General features: G+C 34.7%; 1 protein-coding gene across 3 annotated transcripts in view; it reads left to right on the top strand.

Moving 5' to 3' along the window:
• The window catches only part of LOC145673351 (neurotrimin-like), a 610638-nt gene that overhangs the window by 589158 nt on the left and 7926 nt on the right, over positions 1-13554 (top strand). For all 3 annotated transcript variants that reach the window (XM_081742982.1, XM_081742980.1, XM_081742981.1), the window contains 2 exons: positions 4977-5111; positions 9949-10159. In XM_081742982.1, coding sequence (XP_081599108.1) covers positions 4977-5111; positions 9949-10159 — 346 coding nt within the window. The remainder of the gene's footprint in view (positions 1-4976; positions 5112-9948; positions 10160-13554) is intronic.

Raw genomic sequence — 13554 nt, 5'->3', positions numbered from 1 at the left:
AAAATTGTAGTGTGTAGCGCAGTTCACTCGTCTTCACGGTGTAATACTTTGCGCCTGATTATAAGAAACCCATTAAGTTTTTGTAAACTATAGCATCAGCTATCATTTGTCAAGGCCTACCCAGCTGTGACTCACATACCCTGAGATAGACGCGCATCCAGAATTTCTTGTTGAGAGGGGTCTAAGGTTTGAGGGGATCCAATACTGCAAGCCACTACGTCTCCTGAAAAAAACTATAAGTAATTCTAAAACACTTCCACTTATATTTTCAGAAAACAATGATAGAACTTGATAACTTTTATAAGAGAAAGAATACAGATGAAATCTAAAATCAAATTTTCATGCTACATCAATCACTTCCCTGTTAAACAAGTATAGTTTTATTGAGAAAGTGCACAAATGCGTTACCAAGTTTTGTGGGGGGGGGGCGGTACGAACCCGGTGGATCCCCATGTGGGTACGCTCCAGCCTTGAGATTTGGAATATTTACATTAATTTGTACGCAAAAGGCTCACTGCTTTTTTTGACTATCTGATATATTTTATTAGATCTTCTGGGTATTATGCGAAAGAAGAAAACATAAACTATTACGTTCTTATTTTTAGGAGTCTAAATAAATGATAGATTACTGTAGTCAGCAATATCAACTTCAACTTTCTGTCTTTGATTTAATAGGCAATAAATCATTGCAATCCCTATGTCAGAAGGAAAACAAGTTTGATCAAACTGTAACAAATAAAGCTGTAGTATAAAACGCCTCCAAAAAAAAAGCAACAAAACACGATTGGCGCTGTTATAAAGATAGTACAGCTGAACGAAAAATCAAAAATGTCCTCTTTGTACATAAAAGAATAGGAAAACAACACATTATAAATGTTTAAAGATAGCACACAAGGGAATAAAAACCCACCACGATACATGCCACATGGTAACAATGGGCTATCAAAAGCATGTTGGGATCCCTCACACACAAAGGCGCTTCGGAAAAGCATGAATCCTCCCCAACATTTAGATGGATGAGAGGAAATAGATCGAGCAGTTAATCGTAGGAGAAGAAATAGGGAAAAAACAAGTATGGCAAACAATTTAGAGTGAATGGGATGGCTGTAACACCGCAAAAACCGCCAGCACAATAAAACACGAGGAAAGTAAACATTCACAGGAAAATGGGTCTCTATCCTCTGTTATTTTCTCTCCCTTTCTCACGAATAACATCCGTAACTTCAATAAGAGTTATGATCAAAGAGAAATTCTATAAATTTATTTGTTCTCAACAAACAGTAGGTGTATTATTTTCTTTTTTAATATAATGTAAGAGAAATATATGCCGTAATCTATCGGTGCTAAAGCACAGATTATGTTTGTCTTCTCTGTCTCAGCCGCCATTGTTATGTTGCTGGCCAATATCTCCTGTATATAAAAAGTGAAGATTGGCTGTTTCTTTTTTTAGGTAAGCTTATTCAATATATATATCTATAACTATATCTATATCTATCTATCTATCTATCTATATATATATATATATATATATATATATATATATATATATATATATATATATATATTGCTTTACAGGGAAAGGAAAATCATTTAGTCAATTTTGTTCTACAAAACCGTTGTTAAATAAAGCATGATTTTGATTTCTCATCCACTTTAAAACATCAATTAAATACTCGCTTTCTGTCCGTAATTGTAAAGTGTCATTTTACAGATAATCCTTATAATATCGACTATTTCTTCATTCTACAGTAACCATAGGTATAGGAATTTAGGTATAGAGATATTTGTTTGATCATACATTACCCTCTGTTGAAAATAAAATGTTAAATTCAACAGTGATGTAGTGTTAATTATATTGTTCTGAATCATTGAAAAAAATAGAACACACAACTTGTGTGCTTTTACAGGATCTCGTTCTCAACACTGCTTTAGTTTGCTCTCCGCACAATCACAATATACATTTATACCACCAGCGTGTCCACCATATAAGTTGGTTGAGTGATACTTCCCAGAGCGCCATACACTGATATTATACATCGGTATGGACATCTTCCCCTACACGTCCTTTATATATAACTTTATTAAGTTTCTGCTCTATCCTTCATGCGAAAAAATATCACTTACGTTACTTTCACATCTCCTTGGAGAGGTATATCACAACTGGGCCAGAGGTGCTCAGAGAGGAGTACCATAGTGCGCAGTGTCAGGAGTAATTTTTATTGGAGAGAGAAATATTTCAATTAATTTGATATTCTGTCTAAAATTATGTTATAATTTCATCTGAAACTAAGAATAAAGCATTGGAACTACCTCATATTTTCTTTGATAGAAGTTATAATCATCTATAACTATTCTATCAAGCCTTGCTTCCATTTTGTACTAAAACACAACACACTGAGCAAGGCTATGTGATATGTTTAAAAACACACACACACAGTCACGTAACAGTTTCAACACAATAACTGTGTTTTCATCAGATTTCCACTCTTCCAAGAGAAGGAATGGAAGTCTGACGAAGACACAGTTATTATGTCGAAACTGTTACGTGATTTTTTTCTTTTTCTTTTCTTTTCTTTTTTTTATTTTTTTTTTTTTTTACATATTCTCACATAGTCTTGCTCAGTGTGTTATGTTTTATAATCACCTTTATCAGAGAAAATATAAGATAGAGGTGATTCATAACGTTCATAATGTTTGATTTGAAGTGGGGTTAAAGTCATTACTTCCAACATTCTCTCAAATTCTGGGTTCCAAAGCACTGTTAAATTTTATTAGAAAGTAATGAATCATTCACCTCGAACCTTACGTAAATGAGATGTGGGGAACAGTCTGCATGGGGACAGAAATATTCACTAATAATTTAATAAAAATATGATTATTCGATTAGGGCGTGAAATATTTTATTTTGTCCTCTGAATGGTAGAAACTATCCACGGGTACTATGCGAATTGCTGAGGGTTAAGGAGAACCCATGTGGTGCTGGATAACCACAGAAGTTTTTCATGTTCAGCAACATCTGCAATTTGGAGGCCAGAGGGCAAAAATATTTAATCTAACTTACCTTTTCATCAAAACCTGATCTGTCTTTCCACCTAATACTAACAGTAATTCACTGAGAACAGTCCATACTCTTTTCTTGAAAATGATTAAAAGTATTCCGAGGGAGATAGTGAGATTTGTAGGGAGCATGGTTGGTAACTTCCATCCGTATTTCTTTTCTAGTTTTTCTTTCCGAAATACCACAAAGGTTTGGTGAATTCTGCTGAAAGCTTCAAAGCATTCTCCCGTAAATTATTTGAAAGGGAGGGGGAAGAAGGACAGAAATATTTACTGGATAATTATCAGTAAAAGAATGATTTTCGTTCATTATGGGTTGCAAGCAAAGGGGAGATATTAACAGTAAAGAAGACAGAAGCATTTATTAAACTATTACTTGATTTGGGAGACATATCAGAAAAGTTGAGGGAATGCGTCATGAGCCATTGGGGGATGGGCAATACTGAACTGTACACACCACTTATCTGATTCACTAATAACTTATAAATGTTTAAAACTAACTATTGTATTTAGCTGATGATATACTAGGTGTTTCAGAACTTTTTCCCTGATTAGATTCATAAGGCATAAAATATGACAAATGTATTTATACCCAGGTGTCTTACATAGTTTTGTTTTACTTGACAATTGTCTTATTCTTTAAATGTTGCTTGATTTGTAATTATCCATTTTCTTTGTCATTTTAGCACTTCACTTTTTACAGTCCTATATATGCTGGACATTTATTACATAATTTGTAGTGGTTATATTTTACCACACATTAATGTTTAAAATTGTATTCTATATCAGATAGTTAATGTTGAAGCATTTGTTTTAGTCTTGTAGAAGATTATTTGATAATTATCATAATAATAATAAAAATCTAAACTATTAGATGTTTCACCATCCAATTATATAAATGTTTTATCACTTATTTTGAATGTGTCAATTTCTTGTATTAAGTAATATTTATAAAATCAAATTAGAGAAAATAAACTGATCCAAAGGTAAATAACGAAAAAATTAATCCAGCTTCAAATCGAATTTTTAAGCCATCATCCACGATTGCAATTTTGAACCTCCAACATATATTCCATGGTGCAGACAATTAACTTCTTTGCATCATAATTAACGAATTTCCAGATCAAAATAAGTTTTGTTCTCAAATGAAAGAGTATTTTTTTTATCCACGTACAGAATACTTCCGTTATAAATATATCTGTCTACTGGCATCAGGATAACATATAATCCAGCAATAAAGGAAAATAATCCTTCAACATTTTCCGGTCTCAAGCAACATTTTTTAAAAAAATATTCGCGTAATCTATTTGGTGTTTGGTTTACTGAAACTCCTTTACACATCTACCGTATCTCTGTGTCCGTTCATCCGGAAGACAAAATATCTCTAGAGCTACTTGAAGGATCGTCACCAAATTTGGATAGAATGTAGATCAAAGTTTAAGAACCGAGTTCTTTGTTGGACCCGATATTCGAACCAAAAGGGGTAGAAATCAACCTTTTCGGTTTTAACGTTGATTATTCTAGAGCAAAATCTTTAACAGATAGCAAGAAGTGTTTTTTTTTTTTTTTTTTTTTTTTTTTGCAAACGATTAAGCGTCCCAAGAATACATTTCTTCTCCATCCTTAACTATATTAAAATAGGAAGTGGTAGAATTATACTATCACTTCCGGTTTCAATATAAATTAAGAAACTATCACGCCATACAAACCAAATTTCTCCACGTGTTATACACGTGGCATTACCGTTTGTTCTTTGGGAAACCTCTAGTTCAAGGGAAAACGAACATTTTCATTTCTTTTTATGTCTGACTCTGTATTGACAATAAGAAATACATAATCTATGCAATATTCAATTTATTTTTAGAATATACGTATGTTCCCTGGTATTTTGTTACCTATTACTTATGTTCTTTTTTCAGGTGACCACTCCAATGGGAACATTATCGCTATTTGTCAATATACACGTTGTTGTTCCGGAGGCTTTTATTCTCGGTAATGGTGAATACCACGTGGATAAGGGTAGCACCATTAATCTCGTCTGTATCATAGAAAAGGTAAGAGATAAATGAAAATAATAGCAAGTATATTTATTACTTATATAATTCTACGTATATTTAATTAACAATTATTCTGTTTGCAAACAATACTAATATTTACAAATTCCTTCTTAAAAAAACTCAGAGGAACCTTGTGAATGCAAAGAAAACTAAGTGCATTGTGTTTCTGAAGTTTAATATTATTAATAGTAGGCCTAGTATTAGCATTAGTATCATGAATGCTTCTGGCCCAGTGACTGCTCTTTGGATTCACCTGAAAACACATTCGAAATGTGATATACGTTATATGATGTGGTGGTGTTTACTTTCATATTTCAGGCTGGCTTCATTAACATTAATACTTAAACTCAAGGTCTTCCGTGGGGCCATGGTGGCTCAGTGGTAGAGCGTTCACCTCTGGTGCATGGCGTCCAGCGTTCAAACCCTGTTCCCGCCAAGTAAACTTTGTGGCGGACAAACACCGTGTGCGTGGGCTTCCTAGTGGTTCTCCTGTTTCCTCCCATTTTCTTCATTCCACCATTTCATTTATTTCTTATCATTACCGTCTCCTTTAGCCTAGCCGGCATAACTGTGGGACGTAAAACTCAAAAATTTCATTTCATTTCAAGGTCTTCCGTTCCAGTATCTCGCCGGGTCTGGGTACTCGTAAGGCTTCTCCATCTTATATTTTTCCACTGCATACTACTTTTTATTTTCTACTTGTTGCCACATTATACCTCTTGCTTTTACTGTACAACTCTTATAACTTGGTCCTTCCACGTTGCTCTTAGTGTTCCTCTTCTTCGTTGTCTGTCATTTATAATTCTTCGGTGATCCTTGGTATCCTGTTAATCTCTATTCTTCTGAGGTATTCGAAGCATTGTAGTTTGGATTTCCCAATTATTTCTCTTAATCTTTTCTCCGCAAGCTCTTGCGTTCATTTCTTATCCTATCCTTTTTTTTTATTATTGTTATTTTTTCCAAAATTATTCTCCCATTTTAATGTTTTGATTTTACTTATTTCTTCTAAAATTTCAATTAAATGTTCCTTTCTTTGTGAAAATCAAATTATGGTTACGTATAAATTTTAATATTTATAAATCGAATTTAATTTGAGTAATATTAAATTTACGAGGAACGTTCGATAAATTCTAAGCCTAACATATAAAGAGTAGATGAATGTTTGAAAATATTTACTTAGATTTCTACATCACTTCCCTGATCTCAATGCACTTACCACAGCGATGACTAAAATGTCGAATACCAGCAATAAGAAACTGTTCTGCCACTCTCATCAAACCAGACTTGGACAGCATAATAACTAATATTAACTCATCGTCGTCGCTGTAACGTGAACCATGCGTTTCTTTTGTTTTTGAAACATTAAGTCACTTGAGGTAAATTCTGGAGAATAGGAAAGCCAGAATCCGCATTGTTGAATAGCAGCTTTGAAAATAGCAGCTTGCTATTTGGAGAATTCAATTGCTGAAAATGATTGCTAACACTGGATTCAGCAGCAAAAGAAACAGAAAAAAAGAAGATGTTTAGTGGCAGACCGTATACATCAGTGTTTCCCAACCGGTGTGCCGCGGCACACTGGTGTGCCGCCAATGAACCGCTGGTGTGCCGCGAGGAAATCGAAACAAAATTATTAATCCTATAGCAAGCAAATTGCAAGACAGAAAAAAATGTATATTTTTGTATTTCACATTACTATGAATTTCTACCATGGAAAAACTTACTGTAATTGTAATATATTATTGTACATCTATTACTATGTAGCAGACAATATTTCGGCTCGTACACATTTCCACGGTTAGCTGCTATGTTACGCTTCAATTGAGAGCCATGCTAACACCGAGAAATGGAAGCACCTGTACGGTACGCGTCAAGTGAACGTTTGTAGAACACTCATTCGCATGTGAATGACAGAACAACACTTTGTTCAACAGGTGTGTTTTGATTTCGACGCATCGCAAACTGTATGATTGCAATAATATGCACCGGTTTTGGTTAAAACAGCAAAGTTAAAAGTACAGGACATTTGTTTGTTCGTTCGTTATTTAGTGATCTTCGTTCTTAGTGAAAGGTTGGATACAGTTTTCGAAAAAGAAAGCGTATTAAAAAAAAAATCCGAGTCCTATATTTCACTGCAATTGTTTTCTATTTTAAAATTAGATAAAACAAAATCAGCATAATGAATTAGCATAGGGGAAAACTAGTGATCGAGCTTTCATCTTTGTGAGATCAGTAATCACAGAAAAAAATACTATGGTATTTTATATTTGCAAATAATAATAATAATAATAATAATAATAATAATAATAATAATAATAATAATAATAATAATAATAATAATAATAATAATAATAATAATAATAATAATAATAATAATATATGAGTGTGCCGCGAGAATTCACGTTAGTCCCGCAGTGTGCCGCAAGTTGAAAAAGGTTGGGAAACGCTGGTATACATGATGGGAGATAAATGAGGACAAAGTGTGAGGATAGAACGAAGAAAATGTCTAGAAATGCCATGTTAATTTTGAAACGAGTATAGGGATTGAGGTCAAATGTTGGATATGAGGAATGTATGTAGAGATCCACTGAATAGACGTAATGTGAATCATAGGGGACATCTAAATATCCGCCATATTGAAATTAGCGCAAGAAAAATATACGGGAAAGGAGTCATGTGACATATGGCTCTTGACGCACACCGTCTATTGAAATCGATAGTGGCCAATACATTGAGACCTCTGTAACAAGAGGCGTTCCACGCTATGACAATGTATCAATACTGTCGTAAAGGTGATGTGAATGAGGAACTAGAGATCCTGTACTACGGTCCATGAACACGTTGTACGCATGAGGGGTAGAAAGAGATAGAATCGAATCCTGGAGCATCAAGAAGAATGTTTGCAACGTGTAACGGAATGAGAAGTAGTTCCACTGGATGAATGCTGGTGTGGTACCTTGCACAAAGACACCTGTACCATTCAGGGTTCTGATATATTACTGACCCCCTCCAACAAAACGTGCCGGTTGTAACACTGATGACTCTTCTCACAACCAGTTACATACAATTGGCAGTTAAAAGACTGTTCACATTACGCCTATTCAGTGGAGCTCTACATGCATTCTTCATATCCAAAATTTGATCTCAATCCTTATACTCGTTTCAAAATTAACATGGCATTTCCAGACATTTTCTACGTTCTATGTTTGCACTTCCCTCATTTCCCTCCCACCCTGTATACGGTCTGCCACTAAACAACATCGTTTTCTCTGTTTCATTTAGTGCTGAATCCAGTGCTAGCAACCATTTTCAGCACTTGAATTCACCAAATCGGAATGGTCCCTTGTAAGTATCGTATACATTGCTGGAATATCTGTGTTCCATATTTTACTAAAACCGAACGATAGATGGCAGCGCCTTCTACTTTCGTGTTTATGCTAAGGAAGAATGATTCAAGTTTCACTAAGTTTCATCATACCACGATTATTGCACCACCGTTGGGCTTAGATATAATGAACACTTCTCGTATCTTTAGCGCAAATGCATTTGGACAAAGGAAAGATATTTACTTAGAATTGAAGAATAAATCAGCAAAATCAAAACATTAAAGTCACTATTAGTTTCAAAGAAAAGAGAACTGAAAAATAAGAATTGTTAATACATCTGTGTTTCTTCTTTCTATCCATGGAAAGCAAAGGTTCTTCTCCAGTCTCACTTTTCTTCAAGTTTTCTCAAGAACTCAGAAACTCTCGTTTCATATCGAGATCCATTCTTGATTATTATGTTTCTTACTGCTAGCGATATATCCTTCAATGTTAATTATCCTTCTTTTTTCCCCTACATTAGTTTAATTCTCACGTTTCTTCAACTATTCCATCTGAAGGTATTGTGTTAATGTGCCAAAATGTTTAAATATTTCCCATTCCTTCAATTTTCTTTTTCGTCAAGGAAAATTCTTATAAAAACCACCGACTTAAATATTAAGCCATCATGATGCTTCTTACTTCCATTCAAATAATAAGAACAGGAAGGGAAATAAACTAATTTCTTACCTCAACAAATCTCTCTGTTGAAGCAATAAATTGAAACTATAGGCCAATCAGCGTTGGAAGTTGAGTTCTTGAAGCGAAATCGATCACTAGTATGAATCAAATTTGAGATTTATATTTGATATATATACAACATCGTAAAGACAAGCTAAGTACAATTATAAAGCAGGGGCGGATCCAGGACCGACTTCTGGGGGGCGGTGGGTTGTCATACTGCTACTTTTAAGAGCACCAAACTTTGGGATGGATTATATATATATAAAATAAAGCTTCCTCTTCTGGGGGCGATCGCCCCGATCGCCCCCCTGGATCCGCCCCTGTTATAAGGTATATCAAATTTTAAGTCTGTTGTAGTGTACAATCATGTTAGAAAAGACCCACTCGCTTCTCTTAGCGAAATAATGTATATCAGAATGATAGATACAGTATTTGAATTATAGAGCTACATTGAACTTCTGAATGAAGATTAGAAAAATTATTGTTCGATTGATACAAATCCTTGTATGTATGACAATATAGGATTTTCCAAAGAGAAGTTAATGATCAGGTTTTCTGAACATGATTGTACATAGAAAGTTTATACTTTGCAAAAAAAAAAAAAAATGGTGACCGACTTACTAAGAATGTCAACAAGCCACAGTTAGTGTAATGCAGCAACACTTATACTTCAGTGACATTATTGATTCACTGAACACACAATTTTAAAAGTTGATTGTGAGGTAAATCACTAAGTATACGATTTTTCTTACAATAGTACATTTATTGAATTTAAATTTATTCTGTTTCAGAGCCCAACTCCTCCTCAATATGTGTTTTGGTATCACAATAATCGAATGATCAATTATGATAACCACAGAGGGATAGAAGTGGCGACCGAGCCAGGACCTAAAACTCATAGCCGACTGATGATACAAAATGCTCAGTACACGGACTCAGGCAACTACACATGCATAGCAGCCAATGCCGAGCCTGCTTCCATTTATGTATTTGTATCGGAAGGTGAGGCCACTTTAAACCAAAAGCCTACCCAAACTTTCAGATTGATATAAGCAAGAAATTCATATTGCAAAATACATATATATTTATTTATTTTCAATAGATCATAAGAATGAAGAAAATTTCGTTAGGGTGAAACGCTCGAACTCAAGATTTTAACAGATTTACACTACCGTTATCTCAAAATAACATGAAAGATATTTCTATATATTTGCCCGTTTGTATGTAAGAAACCAAGACACTAGAGTTTTAAATAAATCGAGACCAATATTTAAAGTTTTAGAGAATTTTTCAAAGAATTTTACTTTTTCTCTGTTTTACCTTAGATATATAAATTGCTATTTATATACCGAAAAATATAAATTACTATTTTAGTTTTTTCTTTTAAAATTCAGAAACGGCAGTTTATTCATTTACGCGTTTTCTTCACACAATTTGTTATTACAAATTATCTAATTATATGTATTTTATTATACATTCCAGTGGCGTAGCAACTGCCCCCGCAACCCCCGCAGTGCGGGGGGGCCCTTAGGTATAGGGGTCCCCGAAGTCTTGCGACGAATAAAGTAGAACTTCAACCTTACTTCTATCGGCTTTACAACTAGGGCCCCTTCTCTATACTTTGCGGGAGCCCGCAAAATTGTGCTACGCCACTGATACATTCTATTGTTGTACATTCTTTTAAACATGAAATATTTTCGATACATGTTGTCGCAAATAGCGTCGGTCTTAGAATGTTTTATTATTTTAAAATATTTTCAAAAGGCAACAGCCCTTCTTTGGTTCATTTGCAGGTAAAGATACTAAATTTTCATTCATAAACTAGAACATTCTAGTACGTAAAATATCGTTTAGAATTCAAGTAAAAACGACAAAAATACTATTTAAATTTTAAAACAATCGCTTTCAATACTATTTAAATAGTTTATCTTTGTAAGTAAAAATGTTACATTTTTGTCTGTTACTTATGTGTTGGTTAATTTGCAGTTCACTGTTTTATTTTACATTACTTCAATGAGCCTAGCGTTGAATTAATATGTGCTTCATTGGAAGGTGTCCTAAGTTAGTACAATGCGCTGCTCCAAGAAAATGAAAATTCCGTTTATGATTTGTACAGAAATACAGTATATATATTGAAGTATTGTAACATGCTTAACTTAAAAATGAACCCCTGATGAAGGACTGTAATTAAATGTAACACTGCCAAATTTTGATCTTCATTACTTTCGAGTTAAAGATAAGGTAACTTTTATGATGGTCCCCTATAAGGGCTTATACACTAGTAGAAACATTTGAAATCACCCATATACATCGTCAGATTAGAACAAAATTCTCCGTACAGAATGTGTCTCTCAGGCTAATCTTAGTTTCAACTTCCCACCTCGCTTCCACTGTAGAGAGCAGGCTGGTCGTTGTGTGTATAAAGGGTACGCTGCTAGTTGTTTCAAATCGGTGAATAATTATTCACCGTGAATAATTATTATAATACAACGGATGAGTGTAATTGCATGTGTGAATCGATTTATTGTGAATCGAGAACATCGTGCTCCTATTGTGAGTTGAATTACTTCGAGCGTAACCTCATAGTGAGACTGCGAGATTTCAGCTGGTCGTTCCGCTGAATTCTCGCTCGTGTGAGTCGTAATGTGTCAATGACCAATCAGTAATATATGTATATATATATATAAATATATATATATATATATGATAGAAGACAGAATGTTCCTACAACAGAGCATACACACCAGTATCCCTGCGAGGCACCGGAAGCATCTAAACAGATGGATCATTCTGGCTATCCTAGCTGACCGAACGATGAACATCTGCAGAACCTGTGAGCACACGATAACTAAACTACGGTTGTTGTAGGTAGGTTTTCCCCGTGTTCCCCTCACACGATTAGTTCTAACACCTACTTTTCACCGAGTACATCTTCTGTTAAGTCTCTCTGGAGGAATTTCAGCAGCATGATAAACAGAGGATCGTGGTATTCAGCGATGAGAATAGTTTCTGTCTTTAAAATAGTGACATCCGTGTACATGTTCGTAAACGTGAGAGTACGAAACAAACAAACGTATGTTTGCACTGACTGTATAGAACTTAATGGATGTAGTGGCAATAATAAATATTTCCTGTTTGTACCTGGCCCCCATTCAGCAGAGTGTGAATAATGCATCGTATAATATGACTGACCTTATCCAGACACTTTGAGAAACCTCATTCTCCTGCAGGAAACGCGCCTCCGTATATCGGCAAAGCAACCCAGCGTGATCTATTCGGTGTATGCCTTCTACTTTGTCCTGCTAGGCCTCCAGACCTAAGTCATATTGAGCACGTGTAGACCATAGTGACACACAGCGACTACCTGCCAGCCAATTCAGCAAAAATCATCGTCGACCTACACAAGATCTACAGCGAAACATTATGATGTGTGGTCGATTGGAGTGGTTACGTGTGTTATTAAGATAAACTCTAATATTTTTAACGCCGTGTATAACATGTTCGGAATGCTTCACGGATGACATGTTGAGACCACTATCGCCTAACGTTGTGTACCAACATTGGACAGAAATGTTAATTTTTACTGTGTGTTGTTATATGTATCTCCATCATTGTACATATGATGCACGTTTATATTTGTGTTATGCAATAGGAGTGTATACAGTAAAAATGGCTGTGTCAATTCAACACAATGGCTCTGTGTTACCCGATTTGTCTTAAACTTTGATACTAGCCTGTTGTTACTTCAACTGCCTCACACTTTGAAGTAAAGAGTTCACAATGGTAGTTGATAAAATTCACCACCTGACATAATGAGGAATCTTTGTAATAACACACTGTTGAGTGTTATTTTATATGCAGTTGCCAAACACTACTTTTACAAATATATATATATATATATATATATATATATATATATATATATATATATATATATATATATATATCTTATTAAACGTATATGACTGTTATAAGGGATAATAAAGTTTGGCATAAGTTATTTATAAGTGGTTACGAGGAATAATATATACAGTTGGCATCGAAGAATAACATAGTGCACATAGAAACAATAGATGGTAGCTTTTCAACTCACATAAATAATGTCAGAAAATTCATACGTTCACGTAACTGTTTTTGTGAACGATTATAATAAGTTGTTCGTTACTTGGCATAAATGTCAAGTACACAAGCAAAGCTTTGGTCATAGCAAAAGCTTAGAAGTGATACAAAGTCTCACTGTCAGTTGGGGTAGCATCTCTTTGAGATGCAAGGCTATATGAGACGTCAATCTCAGCTTAACGTGGAATCCGAACCAAATGTACTTCCACCGGCAATCGAACCCCGGTCTCTGACGCCAAAGGCACGCACAGCATGGGAGCTCAGGGCATAATTTGTTG

The sequence above is a fragment of the Thermobia domestica genome, chromosome 16, assembly GCF_964235325.1.
Source record: "Thermobia domestica chromosome 16, izTheDome1.hap1.1, whole genome shotgun sequence".
Classification (NCBI taxonomy): Eukaryota; Metazoa; Arthropoda; class Insecta; order Zygentoma; family Lepismatidae; genus Thermobia; species Thermobia domestica.
This window is presented reverse-complemented; position numbering and strand designations above follow the sequence as displayed.